Source organism: Gavia stellata, chromosome 9, assembly GCF_030936135.1.
Source record: "Gavia stellata isolate bGavSte3 chromosome 9, bGavSte3.hap2, whole genome shotgun sequence".
NCBI lineage: Eukaryota > Metazoa > Chordata > Aves > Gaviiformes > Gaviidae > Gavia > Gavia stellata.
The window spans coordinates 17,273,448-17,298,216 of NC_082602.1; the positions used below are offsets into that span (position 1 = coordinate 17,273,448).

The 24,769-nt window shown below is 37.1% G+C and overlaps 1 protein-coding gene across 1 annotated transcript in view; it reads right to left on the reverse strand.

The window, feature by feature from the left end:
• The window catches only part of VCL (vinculin), a 62,240-nt gene that overhangs the window by 14,666 nt on the left and 22,805 nt on the right, over positions 1-24,769 (reverse strand). Inside the window, exons 2-10 of the mRNA XM_059821035.1 lie at positions 24,582-24,652; positions 18,118-18,268; positions 16,076-16,184; positions 12,456-12,578; positions 12,019-12,179; positions 6,106-6,196; positions 4,618-4,765; positions 2,356-2,509; positions 1,164-1,339 (exon numbers count right to left, since the gene is read on the reverse strand). Of these exons, the coding sequence (XP_059677018.1) occupies positions 1,164-1,339; positions 2,356-2,509; positions 4,618-4,765; positions 6,106-6,196; positions 12,019-12,179; positions 12,456-12,578; positions 16,076-16,184; positions 18,118-18,268; positions 24,582-24,652 (1,184 nt within the window). The remainder of the gene's footprint in view (positions 1-1,163; positions 1,340-2,355; positions 2,510-4,617; positions 4,766-6,105; positions 6,197-12,018; positions 12,180-12,455; positions 12,579-16,075; positions 16,185-18,117; positions 18,269-24,581; positions 24,653-24,769) is intronic.

Below are 24,769 nucleotides of genomic sequence, written 5' to 3' on the forward strand. Positions count from 1 at the left end.
AGATCATTTACAGCTAGTCCCAAATTCAAAAGGAAGACACAATGAAAGGTACTTCATCTTTCTAAATAAGGTTAAATTTGACACTTGAGTCTCAGAGCAAATAATGCAGATCTGTCATCCATAAATCCCCACCTCACACTTCTCTGCTGTGGCACCTGGGTATTACCCATGTTCAACAAAGCACTGAGGTGGGGGAAAGCATCATACTGTCACTGATAATACCGATGTATGACTTTGATTTCCCATACTCATGGCTGTCTTATGAGCAACTGCAATAATGCTACACAGATTACAAGCAGAAAAGTAAGCAGCAACAGACCCAAGGCTACATAAACTTGAAAAGAGGTAGCGCATTAAGACCTGCAGCAACTAAATCTCAAGGAAAACTTGATTAAAGTGTCTAACTAATGAAGAAAGAAAAACTTTCATCTCCATATTGCAAGTGGCCATAGACGAAGATCACAATTTATACAATAACTGTTTCTCCGCTTCCATTCTCAAGCATTCTCTTTGCAAAACTGATACAAAAATATCATTTGCAGTTGACCACTGAACCCAAGGTAATGGTTTTCTGAAAGTCTTATCTTTTCAATAGTTTGCAGTTACAGCTTAGAACACTGACACTGATTTAAGTGCTAGATATTCCACCTTGCCATTTAGTAAACTGCTCAGCAAAAATCAGTAATGAGATCTGTCTGCATAAACAAACTTAAATTTCACATTATTTCATTCCTTTGAAGTGCTTTAACAGTACAAAGGAGCTCACTTTTGGCTTCAGTTTGCCTGTCAAATGTTCCATAGGCAGTAGAAAGAAAATATTTTCTAGATAATACAACTCTAGTTACTTTTTTTTTTGAGGAAAGTTGGGCTTTGCAATATAAATCATTAGGTTGAAGTATTAAAAAGGATACCATATTTTATAAATCAAATTTTTTAAAGGACATTAGGAAGTTAGCTTTTCCCCCCCTAGGAACAGAACAACTCTTCAACATTCGATTTTTACTAAATGCAGGATAGAAACTCAGAAGTATAAGATGTCCATTCCCAGTTCTTGGAAGAAAATATATTCCCCAATTAATCATTAATATTCTGATTTTGCTCAGCACTTTGAACTGCAAATGAAGTCTTTCAAATGAATTAATGGTGATAAAATTAATACGTACTGTCGTCGCAGATCCGACAGCTTAGCTGTCAAAGCAGAGATTTCCCCCAAGGAACGAAGGATATCATCTCTTTCTTTAGGCTCCTCACATAATTCTGCAACTTTCCTTGCTTCAGCCATAATTCCCCGAATATGTTCTTCTCCTTCACTGCCCCCGTTAGGATCTGCAAGCCAATTCTTAACAGAAAGAAGTTGCATACAAGTGAAGATGAACAGTAATATTATTTCTATAGGACTTTTAAACAAAAATAAAAATCAATACAGCTTTCAAAACTTTATTTAAGGGAAAATACTTTTCAAAAGCAATTTCTGTTTATTAAATACCATGAAGTTCTTCTATTGTCTGGCAGATTTTCTGCTTTGAAAAAAAGATGTCAAACTAGATGGAGTCTACCCAAAGATTTTACATTCTCTCTCTCCCCAGTGTTTGCCAACAGTTTTTTCAGAACTAAAATTTAACTAGTGGCTTTAGAGACTCATGATCTGCCTTTCAGAAGAAAAATGAAAATGGATGCTCTTGTGCACATTCTTTACAGAGCTCTTCCTAAAAAGTTTCATTATAATTTCATTTATATAAAATTATACACATTATATACATTATATACATACATATATACAAATTATATACACATTTAGATAAGGTATATACAGAAGGTTCATTATTTGATGACCATCATCACTGGGTAATAGGCTGACCATTGAGGGAGATTTTAACAGTTACAAAAATAAAGGGTCAACTAGAAGAAAAAGTAGTTTCGTTAACATTGGTTTGCTGTTGTCATGAATATGAAATGCTAAACCCTGAACTCCATTCCCAAAGCAGAGCCCAAGGAAAGGGCTCTCATTTTACCCACACGTAAATCTGGGCCGTTTGAAACTCCTCTACTCTCTTCTTTAATAAGATCAGTTTATATCCAAATTTAGAGTGTTTCCGCATTTTAATTTCACAACCTTGAAATTTTTATCAATGCTAAAAAAATTATGAAAAACAATGTCATAAGCTGTAGCAAAACTCACAGCACTCTAAATAACTGAATTTAAGATTTTTCCATGTAAAAGCAAGTATCCCCTACATGCTCTTCCTAAGAAGTAACTGTGTTGTGTTTGGAAACACCTACAATAGTTCAGTGTAACAGCTCTAACAGAAGTAAAGTATTCATGTTCTGAAGTATTTATGAAATCATTAGCGGTACCTGAGCAGCATCAATCTTCTTAGCAATTGCCTGCTTAGAGTTTGTCATGGCCTCCAATTTGCGGGCTGCATTTTCCACTTTTGCAGTGAGCAAATCCAGTCCTTGTGACACCTGCTGCGCTTTCTGCATAGCCATGGGTGTAGCACCCTGTCCTCTGCCCAAGACAAAAAAAGCGTCACAGATTCAGCTCAGGATTGAACAAAGCTCTTCTCTAATGAAGAGGCAACAAAAACTATTTATGACCATTCCCAGCAGTAACTGCAAGAGATACAGTATTTAATCAGATTGTTTTTTCCTGGGGAAAATAAAAAAAACCAAATTCAAGGAGGAACACCACAACAAGAAGAGTTTAAAACTATGAGCATATTTTCCCCTTTCCAGAATTTGACATTTAGCATCCTCAGAAGAATGAACATTTTAAGCGTCACAAAGTAAGACTAACTGGGGATCCAGTTCCATTACAGTACCCAGAGCAAGGCCTGTTATCTCCTCATTTATAGATTGGTGCAGTCAGTCAGAACCTGCAGGATTTATGTCTTGCCGTACTTAAGTGAGGAGAGCAAGTCTGTAAGTGAAAATAAGATGTCTTAGTTGCCTCAATCATGTTGACAAAGTAGATAAAATGTTACCAGCTATTGGTAAGACTTCTTAAAATGGTGAAAAGGATACAAATTTACAGGACTGTAGAAAACAATTTGCAGCACTACCACTGTTTGTTCAAATGCTTAGGAGTTAAAAGTTGGATAGAAAGACTACTTCAAATACCTATGCCTGAGAACATTAGTTTTGCATAAGAAATCTCATACGCCATTCCAAAATAACCTGACTACTGGAAAGCTTTCTGAGCATGTTAACTTTACCAAACTACGACCTTTAAAAAGACCATAGTAAGCGGAAGGATGATAAGCATGCTACTGAGATGCTAAAGTGTATTTACGCAGTCAGGCCAGAGTCTCAATATGTTTGTTTATAGCTGGTTTCTCACAGGCTGAGTTGAGGTTATTTACATATTAAACCAGCATGTAAGTAACTCATTTGTTAATAAATCTCAGTCCTGTCTCTTCCTCCACCTCCAAAAATTTCAAACAATACAAAGCTGACACCAGCCACTGCTTTACACAAAGAGTAAAGAGTTTAGCCTAATTTCTAACGCTCTGTGCAAAAACTGTCACAAAGAAGCTCTTACATTCTCTCAGGTCAATCAGCTGGAAATCCAATTGAAGATTTTTAGCCTTTATATAGGAAACTAACAACTCTTCATGGAAATAAGTTAAAGAAACATTCCAAGCTTGCACACATCTAATTTTTTCCTTTTTTTTTTAATAAAAAACTCCTGACTTGCATTGCTTTTTCTGACAATTTGAAAGACGCATTAACATTTAAGAGAAAATATTATACCAGGAAACCATTACCTATATCCCTAAAGGATTGCAATGAATAGCTTTCTGGGGTTTCCAGGTAGGGTATTTTCTGGGGGTGGGGAGGTGTGATACAACAAAATAAAGAAACCAGTGTTAAAGCACTCTAGCTTAACTATCTACTACATTGATAAGCTGCTGAAAAATTCCTTATACTCAAAGGAAACTGGGCTATAGTGTTCGAACTATATGGAATAGTTATTTCTTAGCTCATCATCTTCATGCCTTCACAAAGGAATATCATACTTCCTACTTTCTGGCAAAGAACAAAAGGCCATAGTACCCAACATCAAAGAAAATAGTAAACACTCATCTGCTACCTAAAAAAGACCCCTTAAATTCAAAACACCATTGTGAAAGAATAACCAATTTCTAATCAGGAGGCAGAAAACTGATAAAGGGCTCTGGTTAAAAAAACTCTATACAAGAAATGCACATGAAGATCAGTAGAACTTCAACAACTACTGCTTGTGGTCTAACATCCCAACAAACACCTAAAGACTAGAGTATTCATGTACCTTACAGTCATTGGGCTATATCCTCTTGGGGAACAGACTTAACAGTAGAATTTAAAATTTCATTTCTGCCTAATTTGGAGGAAGGTTATGTATTCGACATTAAACAAACTCCAAATTCTCTACTTGAGCAATTTTGCTCATCATGTTATATAATTAAGATTTCACATATTAAGACGTATTATTCTCATGAGAAGAGATTGAAGTAAAAAAGGCAGAAAACAGCTACTGGCCTGCTCTCCTACAGGTCAGGAAGCGACACAACTGCAAGTTCAGAAAAATTGTTTTAATAGTACTGGAAGATTGTCCATTAAAAGTAATAGATTTACCTAGCTCTGAGGTCAGCCAGTTGATCAGTCATCTGGCCCAGCGTTTTGCATGTTCCCAGAATCTCCCTGCGTTCTTTGCCTGCACACAGTTCTCCTGCTTTTCCAGCTTCATCGAGGATCTGCCTTATTGCTTGCTCACCAGCATCCCCTAAGATGCAGTCAGTTAGTAAAACAAACAAGACATTCCTTGACATGTACAAGTAAACTGCTAGTCTCATCGTGACCCACCACATTAACTGCATTAGGTTTAACCGTAAAAATACATTTATCAAAATCTATGAGATAAACTTCAAATGTGATAATCATAATGGGACAGTACTTCTGAAACAATATAGCATAGCCTTGATGTGCATCTTGTGCCATGTACTTCAAGTCATTTAATCATTCTGCTATCGTAGCTTAATTTCCATAAATACTTCATTTATAGAATCTGTAATTCAGGCTAAGAAGAGAAAGAGCAACATGGCAAGATTCATGTAGCCTTAACTTCAGCCAGTTGCAAATCTGACTTGATTTCGGCTAAAGAAGATGCAAGAACAACATTTTGACTTGCAACCCACCCTGATCCCATCCTCCAGCATTATGGATAGTGGAGGTGCCAGCACCCATAAAGGACTAGTTCCTCCATGAAATAATGAAATTTGCTCAAAGAAGTCCTGCCATAAGGGACACTCAAGATGACAAACATAGGAGGTTAGTTCAAAGTAGCGCACCCAGTAAAATCTGATTTGCAGTAAGTTCTATAATTATCTTTGCATTTGTCCTTAGCTACTGAATTTTTAATAGTTTATTTCAGTAATTGTCAGTTTCAATGACAGAAGGCTTTGAAAATAATTTTGAGGTTTCTGGAATTGACCATGGCAAGGGGAATGAGGTCAGAAATAGTATAAGCAGCAGCTTCACAGATAACAATTCACTTCCAACTTTTACAACTGTATTATTTCGGCTTCAATTTCAGAGGAAGTCTTTCAAATAAGGTCTATCAAAGTCTAAATGGAAAAGGCCTCTATCCGGTCTTGTTTGCTTTAAAGATGCATACAAAGGCAAAACCTTTATATAAATGAAGGTGACTGTTGTTATAGTATTTATGGCAGATTTTCATGTTAAAAAGTTTATGTCAAGACTGAAAGAAAAATGATTAAAGATTACTTAGGCAAATCTAAAGTTACACAAATTTGAAAATACGTAAGGAAGGATTTTAAGTATTAGCAACCACTATAGTTAAATACTGTTCAATGCAATTTATGGGTTTTTTGGTTTTACTAGTGGAATCCAAAGAAAAACAATGTATGTTTTACAGAGTAAATTTAGACAACTGAAAAGAAGCAAAGCTTTCCAGGTCATTAGACACAACTTAATAAAACTCCAGTATCTAAAGAAAGAAATAAATACAGGCTCCCTCTGAATGATCCAATACATATGGGTTTTACACAATAGAATTATTCAGACCTTTAAAAATCAAAATACTTTGTGCTTTTTTAATATTACCTGGAGGTGCATTTGGATCTCTCAGCCAACCTTTTGCCTGGTTCATCTTTGAATCTATTAAGGCTAAAGCTCTTTTCATGGCTTCAGTGTCCTTTACAAAAGAGAAAGCACCAAAATGATTCTCAAAAAAAAAAAAGATCAAAGCACAAGTAGTCAACACAGCCACAGCAGACAGAAGTTCTATAAAGCACAGTCTACTTACAGAAACATCCATATAAGCAGCTCAAAACCCATTTTCAAACTAGCAGGTCATAATAACTTCTTTCCAATTAAGACAGACATTTTCATTTCACTCAAAATGCAGAAAATATGCATGCAATTTTAGTGATTTTTCTATTCCTTTATTTACTAGTGTTTTAATTTCCGAAGTCAGAGCTCTAAGCACACATCTTGGAGTTAGTTCCATTTTTTCCTCAATGTACATCAGGGCACGTAGAGAAGTTTTAACAATGAGATTAGAGTAAGCTTTTCAGAAATGGAAACTGGCCAGTGAATTTTACTACTTACTTCTGTGTAAGAGGTTACACATCTGCATTTTTCCCCTGCTTTGCAGCTTAACGTCCAACAGCTACTATTTGCAGAAAAATAGACTGCCAGCTAATTCCTGGAATTCTCAAATATGGAGTTTAATGTCTTCAGAGACAAACACATGTATCACACGTGGTTGTTTTCAACTCAGAACTTCTCTGCCAGGAGCATCAGAGAAGCTGCTTCTTTGACTATTATGCTGCTATTACCCAACACCTCTTTGACTAGAGGAGATAAAACCACCCAGTTCCCATTTCTCCGCATACTCTGCTAATCGTTCTGTGTCATCTCTCCACTAGAGGCCAGAAGTTTTCTATCTTAAACAAATGAAAGACAGTGAAAAGAGTAACAAGTACCTTAAGTAGAAAGTTGGGAAAAAGCCAAAATAGCTTTTTACCACGTCATGGAAATAATTTGAAATGTATCTAACAACCCATGATTAGTACACAGATGATGAAAAGAAGCCTGGCTCTCATACTGTTAACTGCACTGGACTGTCCATGTTCAACTCTGATGAAGAGGAGCCTACTAGCATCAACAATCAGCATCTGGCACAGCATGTGATATCCTGACAACACTAAAGAACTGCCACATTTTTGTGCAGTTGTTCATTCTGTGTGCTTAGTCTCAAAGATACATCACTGTAAGCATTTTGGCATCTAAGCCATTTTTATTCAGGTATGTTGGTCTGTCAACTATTCATAAGGTGCTACAATATAATTCAGCAACCAGCTTTCCAAAAGGTCATGCAACACTGCTGGATATTTTTAAGGACTCTTGAATCACAGCCTGAGAGCGAGCACCTAAAGTAGAATAATTTTCACCTGGAAGGTTGATTCTCAAATCTAGAAACTGGGTCTCAGAGCTTAGGTCAGAACCTAATCAAAAAAACTTCAAAAGGGTAGGGTATGCAGCTAGGGGTGGGAGGTGGGCATATTCTTTTAGAAGTCATCTTCTCTATCGCTTGATAATTGTGCATTTAATATATGACAAGAGACAAGTAAATAATCATTTAAATATTCAAGTGTATATAAAAACCTTATTAGCTGTGAAGGTAGGTGTTACAGTTTTCTGTTTTATATATGGGCTGAAGCTACTTTAGTTTGGAATGAATGGTCTGCTGCAGGCCTGTCTATCCAGAAATAATATGAAGCAAAGAACTGAATTTTTAAAAAGGCAACAGACATTGCTTAGTGTGTTGATGAGATGATAGGTGGGGGATGGCTGAGAAATGGAGAATGTTGGGAAAACTGTCTTTGCCCCTGCCTTTTTACTAACGCAGGCTTTTGTGTTGTCTCAGCTGCCTGCAGAGTTTCAGTTTCAGCAAAACTATATAGAAGCTTCTGAATCTTAAGTCTTATGTCAGAGGACAAAAATCAAGGGTATTTTAGCTTCTACACTCATGATTATGTAACTGGTAGCACTACCCAAGCAGTAACAGGATCCATCTGTCCTATCATACGAAGGCTATATAACTGGATTGCTCTGCAGTGTATATCTCACCATGCCATGTGGCTCTGCACTCATGTTTGCAAAACCCTGTCGCCTTTTCTTATTTAAAAGTAGCTGGTGAAATCTAATGTAGCAGTCAAAGTGTTAAAGGACAACTATTCTTAAAGCACAGATTTCCCATCTTCACAGCTCAAACTGCCCCGGCAATGAATCCCTCTCAGCTTCAGCCTGGAGTTTTCATTGCAATGAGACAAGTAATTTTAAAATAGAAAGTTAGAACACATCCTTAACTAGGTTTATTGGTACTGCACTTCTGTTTCTGCCACAGTTGTGTCTGGTGTCAGATACTTGGCAAGGAACAAATGTGTAGCAATCCTGAGATGTCTGGACTTTGCCACCAACTCCGGTGCCACCAAAGCAGGAAGACAAAAGTAGAAATATTAAATTTAAACATAACAAAGCAACTTGCTTAACGTCTTACTGCTTGAAAGTGTCTTGATATTCCCGATTTGTGGAGCTGTTTAAATGCTTTGTTCCTTCCTAAATAGCTAAGTATGTTTAAAATTTTACTCTTTGGGATTTGCCAGCAGAGTATCAGTTAAAAGCAAGAAAAGAAAAAATCCTACAGCTATCCTGCAAAAGAGTTTCATATAGAGTAGTTTTATCAGCAAAAAAGGGTTCTTTCCCTCCTCTTCCCACAGTCCCCCTGTTGGCAAAAGGAATTTCATTAACAAAAGCAGCACTATTACCTTTCCAGAAGACATAAACAAGTTAATTAAGTTAAACAATTATGGCAACACTGTCTGAAGGGAAAAGAGCAAGTTGGCTTTTTGCAAATCAGTTTTAAAGCAAATGGGCACTTATTCAAGACACCTTTATGCATCACTTCTGCCAGTACCAAGAATTTTGAGATTATTCATGGAGCAGGTGGTATTGGCACTGCTTTGGAAAGGAGCAAAATAAATCCTGCACAATCCCTTGTTGAATATAAAACACAACCTCTGACTCAATGAAGTGGTCTAGTCTAGCGATATCTGCATTTCATTACCAAAGAAGGTAATGTTGAAGGAAATAGGCAAAGCCAGCCTTCTGCCAGAATAGATAGCTTCATCACCATCCAGGGTTCAATCCTGCAAAAAACTAAGTGCTTCTCAGCTTCCTACAACTTTTACCTCCCTCCATTTCTATGGAAATGGAAGATGTTTGAATTGAGTATTACTTCAAGTTTATTTAAAAATAATCTAAGAATATACAAAAGAAAGCTAAACTCCTCTGTAAAATGAAAAGTTCAAGGAAAAAAGGTACAAAGCTATGAATGGAAGAAATAGATTTTTTTTTCAAGATTTTGTTAGAGATGGGTATTTGCTCAGTATTTCAATTCTAAACCAGAATACATTTTTAAAAAATCCAGTGTTGGTGCAAGCATATATTACTGCAATCTAGTAACAGTAATGTGCTTTTCAGAGTCTAGAAAGACCAACAAAATAGTTTACAAAAAAAGTCTACAGCTCTGGCTCCATACACTTGTTCATTCTCCACTATCTCTAGGCAGATTTTGTGATACTTCAACATATAAACAATTCAAGATAGAATAAAAACATAAAATAAACTCCAACATCAACAGTAGCATGTACCACACAGATAAAAATTCCAGGCTGTGCACCCCCAAAAACACCTTACTTTGCTCCAGAAAAGCATGAGGAAAATATATTTCCCTTTACCGCCAGGCACAAAATGTATGCAACAGTGATCTCAGGTAGAATTAAAGAGTTCCTGCCTCTCCCTCCCAGAAAAAAATCATGAGTAAGTCAACCATTTTATTTTATATATATATATATATGCGCAAATACAGGAAAAGGTCTGTAATAAGTGGCCATTAGCAAACTAGTTCCTGCTTCTTCATCCCACTGCATTTTGCAACTCAAATTCTTTGTCATAAATGTTTGTTTAATGCCCAGTGCTACAGTTCCAAATAGTCTGCATACCTTAATTCAAAAAACAAATACAATTAAGAAGTTCTCAACTCAGAACAGAATGATACTTTGATTATACTAGTCCACACAACGTATTTATGCATTACACAATGACAAATATTTTCCATTTGGAAATACTGCTAATACACCAACTATTTTCTTATAAAATCCTTTATTAATCTGCCTCACTAGCAAGAGAAGCAAGAATTTCCTAAGACTAAATTGCCAACTTTTTGCAAGTCATTTTTTTACCACAAAAATTTCCAAATTTGTTGTGTAAAATAAAACAAAACTGTATTTGTATTTCGTAAAACACAGGAATGCTTAAATCCAAAAATAAAACTGAACTGAAAAAATGCACATACAAAACTGAAGTTTTAGTCCTAGACCTGAAGAACACGAACCATCTGAACTGAAGGAAAGCTGCTGGTTAAGTACTATGGAATGGAAAAAATTCGTGATTTAATAAAGCTTTCTGGGCATGCAGAAAGCTTGCTCCTGCATGACTGGACAGTTTTTTTTGTAGCTAGAGACTAGTAACATAAATTAACACAAAAGCATTCAGCAAGAATGTGCTCTAAAATCTTGGGCTAACTCTAATGAGACTCAGAAAGACAGTCTTAATGCAGTTCAGCTTGCAATTACCATTCTCTTAGTGACAGCCAATTCTACATGTAGCTAGACAGAGCTATTAAGATCCTTTTAAAACTTCCGTGTGTATATACGTAAGTATGGTGTCGCAGCTGGCACACAAATAGGAAGTTGCACAGCACACAGTCTGCACACAGCACAAAATCCCACATACATGCTTTTTTGGGTTTAGTACAAGGTAGAGGTGTAGGGTGTGGAAGAAAGCTTACCTTCTAAAGGTGAGAAAAGGGTAAGAAACAGGAGAACAAAAACAAAGATGCATACAGTAGTCATAATAAGGAAGTGATGGTGACAAAATAACTTAAAAGAAAAACTAAGGGTCAAGTGCCAAACAATATAGGCCAAAGTGATTTTAATGCCTAGATTACATCAATGTTAGATTTTCTGCAAGATTTCTTTTGTTAATAAGTCTGCCTTCAAGTCTCAATGTTTTCTTTAACTATATTTACAGTTACTTGTTGCTCATAGCACTAAACCTTAAAAAAATCCCTTCAGCAATTTACTTCAAGGTATTCAAAAAACTGGCAGGAATTTCAGTTATGCAGTTACATTTATTTGTAAGCCCACAATAACACTTTTACAATTCTGTCTATCAGACCTGCTTTATGGCCTGCTAGACATTTCAGTCTCTTCAGCTGGTATCACTTAACTCCAGGTAGGTGGTTGCAGTCACTTGCACAGCTTAACACTGAGTTGTAGGGAACCAATACTGTCCATATGCCAGCTTCACAGACATCATACTTATCCAGAAAGGCTGTTCAATCTAACATGTATTTGTTTGAGATAGGCAAACACTTGAAATTTACTCCCATGTCCAAACTAAAAATGGGGCAGGGGAAAAGAAGGAAGTGTTCAAGGAGGGATCCCCAAAAATTGACCAAAACTTCTCAACTTCGGGCCTTTTGCATAAGGAATATGACAGCAACCTATCTTTTCTAGTAGTATCTAGGAGAAAAATCTCAGGTAATCACACTTATGAATACCTAGCTACAATACCAGTTTAATATATAAAACAATAGCTTTTTACCTAACTTCCCTCTGTCAAATATGATTATGTAGCCACTGACCCACCTTCAAATGCCACACTCCTTTAACTTAGCTTATTGAGAAAGCTAGTTCTGAAAGATACATTAATACAATCATTTTTGAAGATGTTCTTTGACCTTGAAGAGATTATATGATGAGATTAAAGTGTTACAAAACTGATGCACAAATGCATATTTCAGTCTCAAAACCACAAATTTATGAAGTGTACAACACAGTAGATAAAAATTAGACTTCTATATACAAATGTAGGTGTGAAACGTACCTTGCTCGCCCAGGCATCTTCATCCCAGGAAGTGAGTTGTAATACACGGATTATTTCATTTATCTCAGCACTCATTTTCTCTACTGTGAAATTGCGATTTTTCAATGCCTCTTCTATTCCCTGGCTTTTCGAATTTTTCGTGGTTACGAAAATCTTCATAGCTGTGAAAATACCATAGATTAGGAAAAGGTACATGCAAGGTACAATCAATGCTGAAGGTGAGCTCCTATTGTATTAGTACAGAGGTAGTACATTTTATTTTGCATGGACCATTTTATTTCTAAGAGACTGTAGTTGTAATACAAGAAGCACAGTTATTTGCAGTCAGTACAGAAGCAATGTCAAGGCTATTATTTTTAATAAACTTAAGACATTGAAACTCCAGCTCAAAATAGACAGCAATTCAGAGTGATACTAAAAATTAAAGCTGAAAATACCTGAAATAAGTACTGGCAATAGCTCCTTCACGGTATTCATGGAGTTTACCAGCATAACCCTATGTTCCTGATGAGTTAGTTCCTGTTGTCTCTCATCAATCATTTTAGCCATCTTCGTCATTCCTAAAGATTAAAGTAATTGAGCATAGTCATAAATAAGGAAATGTAATATTGAAGTCTAATTGGCAACAGTTGAGCTTTCTAAACAAAAACAAAGTGTTATGAGTTATGACAACTATGTTGAAGTTTAAAACTTAATTTTTATATTAGCAGCTGTTACTTAAAACACATTCCAGATGCTTCAGAGAAGCCACTGTTTCAAAACCTAGCCACTATGAAAAGTAGAATGGAATCCTCAAGATTCTTGATTTAAAATCCCAACAATAAAATAGGAAAATAGCTGAAATGACTACTTTAGGACATGAAGTCACCTCATGAACTCTGGAAGCTAATTTACAGAGGTTTTTTTCCTTTTCTGTTAAAATTTGATGAAACTGTTAATTGTGAATGGCAGAAAAAGAAAACATCAGGGGTTTATTTGTTTGCCTTGAGGTTTTACCAGAGTTCAGGAACTGTATCTATTTATACTTCAGTTCTGCTAGAAATATTTCAGTGCTCTAGAAGTGTGGAAAGAATTAAATGTGGCTGCTCATGGCTTGGACGGGTGTACACTTCACTGGGTAAAAAACTGGCTGGATAGCCAGGCCCAAAGGGTTGTGGTGAATGGAGTTAAATCCAGCTGGCAGCCAGTCACAAGTGGTGTTCCCCAGGGCTCAGTATTTGGGCCAGTTTACTGTCTTTATCAATGATCTGGATGAGGGGATTGAGTGCTCCCTCAGCAAGTTTGCAGATGACACCAAGTTGGGTGGGAGTGTTGATCTGCTCGAGGGTAGGAAGGCTCTGCAGAGGGATCTGGACAGGCTGGATCGACGGGCCAAGGCCAATTGTATGAGGGTCAACAAGGCCAAGTGCCGGGTCCTGCACTCCATGCAATGCTACAGGCTTGGGGATGAGTGGCTGGAAAGCTGCCTGGCAGAAAAGGATCTCGGGGTGTTGGTCAACAGCCGGCTAAATATGAGCCAGCAGTGTGCCCAGGTGGCCAAGGCCAACGGCATCCTGGCCTGTATCAGAAACAGTGCGGCCAGCAGGAGTAGGGAAGCGATCGTGTCCCTGTACTCTCAGCACTGGTGAGGCCGCACCTCAAATACTGTGTTCAGTGTTGGGCCCCTCACTACAAGAAGGACATTGAGGTGCTGGAGCGTGTCCAGAGAAGGGCGACAAAGCTGGTGAGGGGTCTGGAGCACAAGTCTTATGAGGAGTGGCTGAGGGAACTGGGGTTGTTTAGCCTGGAGAAGAGGAGGCTGAGGGGAGACCTTATCGCTCTCTACAATTACCTGAAAGGGGGTTGCAGAGAGGTGGGTGCTGGTCTCTTCTCCCAAGTGACAAGTGATAGGACAAGAGGAAGTGGCCTCAAGTTGCACCAGGGGAGGTTCAGGCTGGATATTAGGAAAGATTTCTTCACTGAAAGGGTTGTCAAGCATTGGAACGGGCTGCCCAGGGAGGTGGTTGAGTCACCATCCCTGGAGGTACTTAAAAGACTTGTGGATGAGGCACTTAGGGACATGGTTTAGTGGTGGACATGGCAGGGTTAGGTTAACAGTTGGACTTGATAGTCTTAAAGGTCTTCTCTAACCTAAACAATTCTATGGTATTTTTTAGCTTCATAAAAATTTAAGCTGATGTAAATTGGTGCTGTTGTGGTTCCACTCTTTCTCCCACAGGGGAGAAAACTTAAAGAAAGCTGTATACTCTTTGGCTGAATTACTTTTCTTCTGGTTGGCACCTTAATATAACAAAAACATTAAATGAGCTTTAATTAAAACACTAAAAAGCAGTAGAATCCCCGCACTGACAGCATAGATGAGTAAGTTGTACAGAACCACCTTTCCTTTCAAATGACAAAAGCCTAAATAGGTAATCATGTTTTCTCTACTTCCAACACAAAACCTGTAAGCACTTTGTTGAAGTGTACATGCTAATATTCCTGTTATTTATATAGTGCTCACATTAACAGTTAGGTTCAGGTGTCCACTGATATAGCTGAAGGGAACAAGGACTACAGGCATAAAAAGTTTTGTGGGCATGGACAGTATGTGTCGAGCAACATTTAGTTCAGGCAAAGACAGTGCTTCTAGAGCATGCCAGAAGCACAAGATTAGCTATTTATTCAGAACAGCATGAGTTTAGAGAAGATTATTTGCAATAAAGGTGCAAGCCTACATCTCACTTCTAAGAAATTAAGACACTTGCCCAACACCTACTACCTCTATCATAAACATGTAACAGCAAATTATGTCTGTGAGGTTCAATGAAAAGTCCCAAATGCTTGTGACTGAGCCAAATAGAGGAAACTGAAGTTTGAGGCAACTTCCATTTTAAAGACACAGAAGACAATGACCACAGAGAAACTGAAATTGTACACCAAGTAAAAGAACAAGTTTCACGGAAAGAGAAGATTGCCCTTTTTGCTTCATCTTTTCCTGTTCAAAATGAGTCAAAATCTATTTAGTTGAAGGTAACTTCTCACGGGCTGTAAAAAAACATTTAGAGAACACTATACCTTCATACGGAACTTATAGTTTTTCACATTTAGAAACAGGGTAAAGTATACACACGTTAAATAAAAACAGGATAATCTACAAATACGCTCTGTGCCATGACAGCTGCTAGTCATTTCATCTATGAGCTTGTTATTCTTACACTACATATGTATTCTTATTTTTATATATATATAAAGCACTTAGTAGATTCCTGCTCTGTTTATCTAAGCATTCTTTAGCTCAGTGTAACTTCAATTCCAACATCTTCCTACATTACCACTACAACATCTAGATTTTAATGGAATGCTTTTGTTAAAATACCTAAACTACTTTATGCTTGCTGAAGCATTTGGAGTAGTAGATGACAGAGATTAATGGTAGGTTTCTTCTTTAGCAACCCAGTGCTTCGCTTACCAATCTCTTACTTCCACCAGTGAAAGTGTGAGTTAACACCATGAAGTAACAAGTAGTGAAGGAGCATCAAATAATAAACAAAAAGAATTTTTCACAGCTGTGCTTTTGTATTATACTGCAAGACAGCTATTTCTGCAACCTCATTAACATGTTAGTATATGATATGTAGCTTATACTACTCCCAGAAATTCCTGCTAGGCCTAACCATCTCAGTTAGTACAGACGTTTTATCAGCTTAATGGACTTCATAGCTGTGAGTGCTTAATTACACAGCTTTTTCAATTTTTTTGTTTAACTCTTACTAATGCATACTTACTTCCCTCATATACTATAGCATAGGAAAAGTACCGTACATACCATCTGTGTAGTACCTATCGTTTACCAACACCTTGACTCTTCTGCATTCTTAAGAGAGAATGTGAATAAGAAAATAGTAATCATTCACCCTCTAGTTTAAAATTCTTTCCAACAGACACTTTCAAAGCAACTGCTTTATCATTGTCCAAGCACTCAAAACTTGGGTGAGGAAGGTGCTGGGGGGGGTGGGGGGGAAGGTAGTGGAAAAGACTACTTAGTATGTTTATGATAGGCTGTAGCAAGTCAAACCTGGCCCTAGATTCTTTGTGTATGTCACCAAATCCTCCATAGTCTCTACTACTTCCGCCACAGTCAGATATTCCAATATTCCTTTGCAGACACGGATGATTTTACGGACCTAAAAAAGGAACATTCCATCATTTATTAGATGAAGCTAAGTTACACTTGAATTAGAAATGCAAGCCTATTATTAGAACAGAATAGGTATAACATTTGCTAACACAACATATCGGCAATCACAAAGCTCTGGGATACTGATTAAGTTACCCACAATGCCATTACTCAAGAGTACTGTATTGACAAAGACAATATTTAATCAGCATCCCACTACTCAGAAATGCAAAATCCTACTTCCAGTGTTTTCACTTTGTATGATAAATGAAGGATAGCATTGAGAAAATAGGTTATAAGGAAGTGCATTTAAGTATGCTGGCATGCTTGAAGTTTTTCATTGCAATTTCATCAACAAAAATATTTAACTTAAATCACAAAGCAAAACTGCATAGAAAGCAGACTCCCAAGCTTTCAGAGGAAACATTATTCACCATACAGCTTTACGTATGCATAAAGCATTATCCAGCATTCCAGTGGGAAAGGTAGATCCAACATCTGAAGCTTTCCAGAAAAATCTGTGAAGACTACTTTATTTACCTCTGGTCATCTGGCTCAGCTTAACTTTTTCAATTCATACTTGATTCCAAAACAGTTCTCTGTCAATCTTCTAACCTCCTCAACTGCATTGTTTCTGACACCATTACATATAATTGAAGAATGAGTTAATTAACATTTAATTTGTATCAATCACATGCAGTGTTCAGTCCCTAGAACAGATCATAGTTTCCTCTAAAACTCATTTGATTTTTGTCCCAGTTACTTTATCTTGAAACATAGTAGGACAGAGACATGCCAAGTTTTGTATTTGTGAAAAGTCAATCGTGCCAGGATAATATTTTTTCTTTTCATTAAAATGCAGTTGTCAGAGACTAGTTCAATGAAGCATTAACTCCACAGAAGTCAACTCATTTCCTAAACACTGGAAGGAGGGAGATTAAAAGCTATTAACTTCCTTTCAATTCTGTCCTATAACACTTCATAGTATCTATTAAAAACCACTTAAAATAATGTGTAATCACAAGTGCCACAGAGAAATCCCATAGCATTCTCATTTCAGAGGAACATGCTAACAGTAGCATGAGCTGATTAAATGAGACAAGGACGCCACGTTAGACTACTCAGAACAGCAGGAAGAGTAACACAATTTAATAGATCAGATTGTTGCATGGGTAAAATTTACAATTAACATCAGCATTTCTAACAGTGTGTGACCTTCATTTCCTCATAGTAGCATGATATTTGCTATTTAGAAACAAAGACGACTCCACATTCCCATAAAGAGGATCACAAGAGTAACTGAGATTTGTAACAAAGAAACATTTTCAAATGTAAGACACTCAAAACCTCCTTTTTAAGTTTCCTTGCAACTCTAGCTTTTTTGTATATCTGAGGATGGACAAACAGCACCTCTGAGCCACTTTCTGGCTTGTGTGGCAGCCAAAATGTAGCAACTGTTACATCTCTCAGAACACATCTTCTGGCTAACCAGCCAGACAGTCCAAATTTGCATTACCTCCCGTGCCACAAAGCCAATTAATTTGCCACAGCTAATGAGTCAGGCAGACGTGTTATGAAGTGGCCTAGGGCTTTTCAGTGAAGGGATACAGAGAATATAAGGATCAATAATGGGTATGGTGAAGGGAATACAGAAAAGTGTCAGTATGATGTAAGACAGGGTTGATGGGATCTGGCCTTTTTGAGGAATAATCACAGGCAACGTTTGTGATTATGTCACACAAAGATGCTCTTAACAAAGCAGAGCAACAAGCCTAATCTCCTCTGACAGGAAGTAATGCAAAATATACTTCCAATCAAGCTAAAACTATCGAAACCACATTAATCTAACTCAATAGTTTAGATTAGCTAATTCAGCTGGGTGGGTATTTGAACTAATACTATTGTGCAGATACTTATGTCAGTCACATTGGGATTCCTACCTCCGCTTCATCAAATGTCAGAAGTAAGTCTGACGTTCCAGAAAGGATGCCTCTTGATCCATCAATCAGATAGTCACGAGCTGGTACTGAATAAGGATCTGCTTGCAGCATCTGGGCTGCCCGAACAAGTTTGGTGCAGGCATTCTCCACTCTGTGGGAAGTCATCAGACAAAGCTTACTGATTAGTTTGTCTGACACACTTGAGAAAGTGCTAGATTTGTTTTTAACTTTGCTACTTAAAGCACTGCAAGCAAACTGATCATTCTACACCTTTATAGTTTAAAAAGCAAGAGTATTTATTGTATTTATTTTAACAAGTAACCAGCAACTGTATGACACAGTTTTTCAGAAGTCATTCCCTACATTGCAAGATTGCATGTTTGAAGTATCCCATGTACAGCAGTCAATATAGTGTCAATTAAGCAGAGGTCTCAACATGGCAAAAACACCCTTCATTCCTAGTGACGAGGGCAGGAAACAAAACAATTATTCTTTTAGGACTTCACAATCAAAGTAATTGCTAACTTTTATCAGCCTTTGCATTGCATTGTCATTCAAGAAGCAATTGCTATTAATAAATACTAAATGATAGCTACATATTAAGAGAAAAGAACATAGTATTAAGAAAACCAAGACACTGTGCCCTGCTCTTCGAAGCTGTAGTCCAGCTCTTCAGAGTCTGTTAACAGTCACGACAGAAATAGCATTTTAAATAGCCACAAGATTTAGTGATAAAGTATGAATTTCTAATGCAGTTTGCAATTCCACACTTAAAAACAGAAAGGAGGCTTTGCAAGATAATACAGTATGTAATTACAGTAACACAGAAGGTACTACAATAAGCAAATGAGCTCTGAAATTAGGTTCCATCGAGCCATTTAACACAACAATTTTAAAATGTCAAGAACTGGAACACTGAAAAGCTTTTGGTTTTGTTCTCTTGTTGCAATTAGTTCATGACAGCTTAGAGAAATATAAAATTCAGACTTCCTTTCCATGTTAGCTATGCTATTCATAATTGTAGTTATTGACTACACTGACTGTGACTTTCCTCCATTCTCTCCTATTTCTTTGACAGAAATGTAAGTGTAGTCTAGTACATAAGCTCTATGCATTTGAGTGCCATGTGCTCATTCAAGTTACATGAGGTTCCAACAAACATTCAACCCTTTTATTACAGCAATACTATCTCTTATTGCAACTTTTTCATGCTTGTCATATAGCCCATTTTCTACTGACCACTTGGACACACTCTTCTATCATACTTTAAGTACTACTGCAAAGTTGCACAGTTATCCCATTTTCTCCCCTACATTCCTTGTTAACACAAATGGCAGACCTTAATGCTTACATCCAAATTTAACTATACTAGAAATAAGACACTTACTACAGGAAAACATACTTTTTTCAGAAAGTAAAGTTTTCAGCTAATGGCTCCCTAGAGCAGATCAAACTGGGCCAGCTGAACTTATCATAACCTGCTCTTTAGTGAGACATCTGCTCAGCGCATCAGATGGCGGTAACTCATAACTGAGTAAGAAAATAAAGCAGAACTTCAACGCAGAAACTGGGAATGGTCTGCTCATTACTACGCAACGTACTTACTTGTATTATCAAAGTCAACTGACTTCACTAAATTAAGATTTCCACGCTTGCTTCTCAAATTTATTTTTTTCAACTGTGCCAAGAAAGGGATTAAACAAATCACCTATTCAGCCATCTCAGACCTATAGGCTCAGAAATACTTAAATTCCTACAGTTCAATTTCATGGTCATCTGTTTAATACTAATGCTTATCTCAAGGCTGGCATTTTCATTTGTAAACAAAGGAATTAACATGAATGTGTATTACTCCAGAAGTCACCATAATTAACAAAAATAAAGTTTCTAAAGATTCAAAGTTTTCTTTTACGGTTTTTAGAGTTGAACCTCCAAAAGGTAAACTTGCATTTTACTGGTACAATGTCTTCCCAATGCATCTGAAAGACTTCAGAAGTGTGCACTATGTACAAAAAAAAAATCAGAGTGAGGTTTAAAAACCAGACACTCTCCATCCCCTACAAAGCATACATGCTAGGAAACAAAAGATTAGAATTTGGGGGAAAAAGTAATTCAACCACTTTTTTAATTAAAAAAAACAAAAGACCACTGAAAATATTCTCTGCAATGAACTGCTTGTTCTGTCACAAAAATCAAACCCATTCAAAAGTTTTTAACAGAAGTTCATTGCTATGGTGAATTTTCTAATCCCTGTATTATATTGCAACCTAAAAAAACCCAGCTTTATTAGAAAATGTATATTTATTTTTGAGGCATGATTACAATAAGACTATGTTAACACCAGCCAAATTCTTTGTGGAAAAGACACAGGTCATGATATTTCCAACCATACTACTTTTGGTAGTCAATCAGCTTCATTCCTGTTAGTGTCTTCTTTATGAAATGTGAGGGTAAAAAATTAGCTTATGCTAAACTACCATTTTAGTTTTTAGGTTTTAGGATTGAGCTCTGCTTTTCCCAGAGATGCCTGCCCAAAAATGCGAGGCAATGCCTTTGATGCTTGCATGATGCTCGTTTCAACTTCTAATCACTTAGGTTGTAGTGAGTTTACTCACTACAGTTTAGATTACATGCAGTTCTAGAAATATAAATTAAAAAGCAGATATTTTACATTAACATTAACTTGTTAATACAGTTACCAGCAATGCAGCTCCAGCTTGGCTACCAAAATAATGTTCATATAGAATAGCATTACTGCTTGATTTGTTAAATGAGTTTGCATGTGCAAGTTAAACACAGACAAATTTTTATTCTCTGTGTAATCAAATCAGGTGTTACGCTATTCTTTGCCTAGACATTACAGCTTTTTTCCTTCTTTACAAGAGAAGTATAACAAGCAATATGAACACATTGCAAAACATCTGATGTAAATTATATGCATTACTCATACTCCCTGGTGATTAAGACAATTAAGATAAAGAACACAGCAGTTTTTAACTCTAGGTCAATAGTTCCAATGTGGTTTATGTTAGTAGCAAGCAAAGAAATGCATTATAGCTTCTCAGCAGCCAAATTATTTTGCTGCACAATCACAGTCCTACTGAAAAACTTTACAGATTACCATCATATATATTCATTACGAAACCTCAATGCCAGTCTCAGGCAAACCAAAACCCAAGTCTTTGAAAGAATAAACAGATCTTCTCCCTCATCCTCCAAGAGTGGTTCCCTCAAGACTGGTGGTCCTTTTGAATGGAGAAAATATGGACAGGGAATGCAGTGCTAGCACATGCACACTGCTCCTTATCCCACCATCCATGTGCCAGTACAAGTTCCGCTGGGACATTCCTTTTTAAGGGACTGCTAATTCCTGAACTAACATTTTAGAAACAAAAACCTCTCCTCTCAGGAAAGAAAAAAAGCCAACCTTCATCTGTTTCACTTCCTGCATCCAAATCCTGCCCTTTAATGCAGGAACAGGTAAGACTCCCTTGGCAGCTCACCTATGACTGTCACTTGTCCCTACAACACAGGTATCAGTGACAATACTCTCCATAGTGTTAACAAGGAACTATTAACATGTACTAGTTCATTTTGATATAAACGCCAGATGAACACAGAAACAACAAATGCAATAGATTATCATCCATAAACGATGATATTCCTAACTCATGTTACTGCATGTAGGATAGTAAGTACTATGTGAAGTAGGTTTCATTACTGTGACAGACAGCTTTGTTTCCCATTTTTCATTGTATCACAATTCAAGCACTCATGAATTGCTGCAGAAAAAGTTCTTGCACCCAGCATAAAGTGGTACTATTCAGCAGTGCTTGTATCACATTTCTACAGTAATTTAGCAGATTGTGGAGACTTAAATAGTTAAGTGTTGACCAAAGACTGGTTGCAGTATAGCAATTAAAAATATCTTTTACTTAATCCCTTACTTGTCTAGGTGAACAAGAAGCTGGAAATTAACTAAAAACTCTACATAGCCTAGAAAATGAGCACAATCAAAATTACATGTTTGTATACAACTCATCAAGAGGCAAGAAAAAAGTTTTGGTCTCATTTCAATACATAAATACTCCCCTCAAAAAAAAAAATCAAACCCCTCTACACCCAAACAAGATCACACACCAGGAACACAGCAAAATAAACACAGTAGTGGATTGTAGCAAAGGCCCATTTAGCTCAGTATCCTGTCTCCAAAAGTAGATGCCTAAGGAAGGTTAAGAACAGGATAAGCGTTTATCATACTTCCCTCTGGGTGGTCTCCAATCCTCCAGCTATTTTCAGTTCTTGGGATTTCCTGCAGTTTGTCTGTTTGATAACCCACAATAGATTCCTCTAAGTACTTATCTATTAAGCTCCAAACCTATACAAAGAATTTTAACATTACATAACTTGCTACCACAAAGAAGCTCTCCCTATTGTTCGTTTATAGACTACTAGCTTAAAGCAATGCCCCCATCAAGTTCTTGCACAGGAAGAGAAGTGCAAGTTTCCATCTTCTCCATGTAACTCATATTTCCTTAGACCTTTGTCAGGGCCCCAATCCACTCTGTCACCTTTCCCAGGCTGCAGAGTTCCAGCCTACTTAGTTTTGCCTTATACGGAAGCAATTCCAGACCGTCAATTGTTCTCAAAGTCCTTCTGTGAGCTTTTTCCAGTTCTACTACAGCCTTTCTAAAATTTAGGGACCACAAGTACATGCAGTACTCAACGCGTGGGCGAAAAATATACAGTGACATTTTGATCTCTCATCCTTTGCTGATAAATCTAACGTTTATTTCACTTTTTGACCACTACTGAGCATATAAGGGATTCTTCCACCAATGTATCACAGCTCCAAGACCTTGCTCACTATTGGTAATGGTCAGTTCAAAGTCAATCATCCTATCTGAAGCTAGACCTGCTGCTCTCCCATGTGAGCATCATTTCTGATCTTTCAAAATAATTTCATCCACACTTGATATCAAGTCACTCAGTTTAATAAGGTCCTGCTGTAATTTCTCAAAGTCATCCATTAATTTCACTACCCTGTGTAAGGGCTTCGGGTCATCAGCAAGTACTTTCAATTCACAGCTCAGCCTGGTTTCCAGGGCATGGTGAAAAGCACAGTCCCAGCAGAGATCTCTAGAGCCCTACTGGTTACCTCCCACCATTGTTAGGGTTAATCATGTAAATTTTCCTCTCAATTTTCTTTTCCATACAAGAACTTTTCTTATTACCCTGTGGCTACTTCATTATCTTAAAAGCCTTCAGACTTTGCCAAGAAGTTTAGAAATCAATATATACTGTATCACCTGAATTACCCTTATCCCTATTTGTGATATTTCTAAGAACACCAACAGATTTATAAGGCGGAAGTTCCCTCCACAGAAACACAGTCAATTCACCCAAAGCAAATCATATACGTATTTGGGATCTGTTAATTCTCTTCTCTAGTACAGAATTTTAGTCATTTGCTCCAAAGGTATGTCAGACCTATAGACCTTCTGTTGCCCAGATTCCCTTAGAAAGTTTCTCAGGCAGTAGCATTACCTTGATTGACATACCAGGTGGTCTCAAGTGAGAGACTGTGTTTCACTAATAGTTCAGGTATTTCATTCTTGTACTCTTACACTAATACCACCTGGCCCTAGGCATTTTTTTTATCATTCATTTTGTCAACCTACAATGCAACAAACTAAATCCTTTTTCACTGCCTAACAGAAATTTTCTCTTTAGACATCATCTCTGCTCTCCGTTTTAGTATTTTCTTGGTCAAAAAAAGAAAGCATTGAGGCAACTATCTGTCTGTTCTGTGTTCGGGAATACAGTAAAATATTCAGTCATTCTGTACACGCTGGACAACAGTAATAAAGCAGTCACTATATTCAGTAGGTTGTAGGGTAAAGCCACTTCAGTGAAAGTTTGTCAGCTGGCAGTAAGAAGCTTGGCAATTCCACAACAAGAAGTGATATATGATTTTTAAGACTTAAGGCAGCAGAAGGATAAAGTCAGTTGTCCTTGACACCGAGCCATGGAATTAAGAGTGTCAGTCACTCCTCTTTAAATGTTTTAGCTTTCCAGGCAGTTATATCATGCATCAGCTGCCTACACTGACAAATTCACACCTTTCCACCAACAAAATTAATAGAAAAGATTGAGAACACTATGTTATCTCTGACACTGTTAGGCAAAACTACAACTGCACATAGGTAAATACCATTGTTACTCTGTTTGTTTTTTTTTAAACGAAGAAATACCCTAGATATGTACCCGTATATATAGTCTGTAACAGGAAAAGTCACTGTTGGCAGAAAGGTCGTTCCTGACGAAGGTCAGCATCAAGACCCCAAAGAACTATTCAAACAGAGTATTTTATAATCTGTACAGCAGAAATGAATAACAATGATCTATCATTGGAACAGGTTTCCTGTACCTACAATAGAAGATTTACAATAAAATGAGTTTACTTGATAAATGCTGGTGGCATATCCCTTTTCAAGATCTGGTCTTCCGTTGTCTGCACAGTCTCTTTTCCAACCTGCAGGAGAAAGAAAGAAGTCATACTTAAGATTCAGAATTTCACTGTAAAGCCTAGATGAAAACAAATAGCAAAATAGCAACAAAAAAATTGATTTGTACTAATGACAATTCCTTT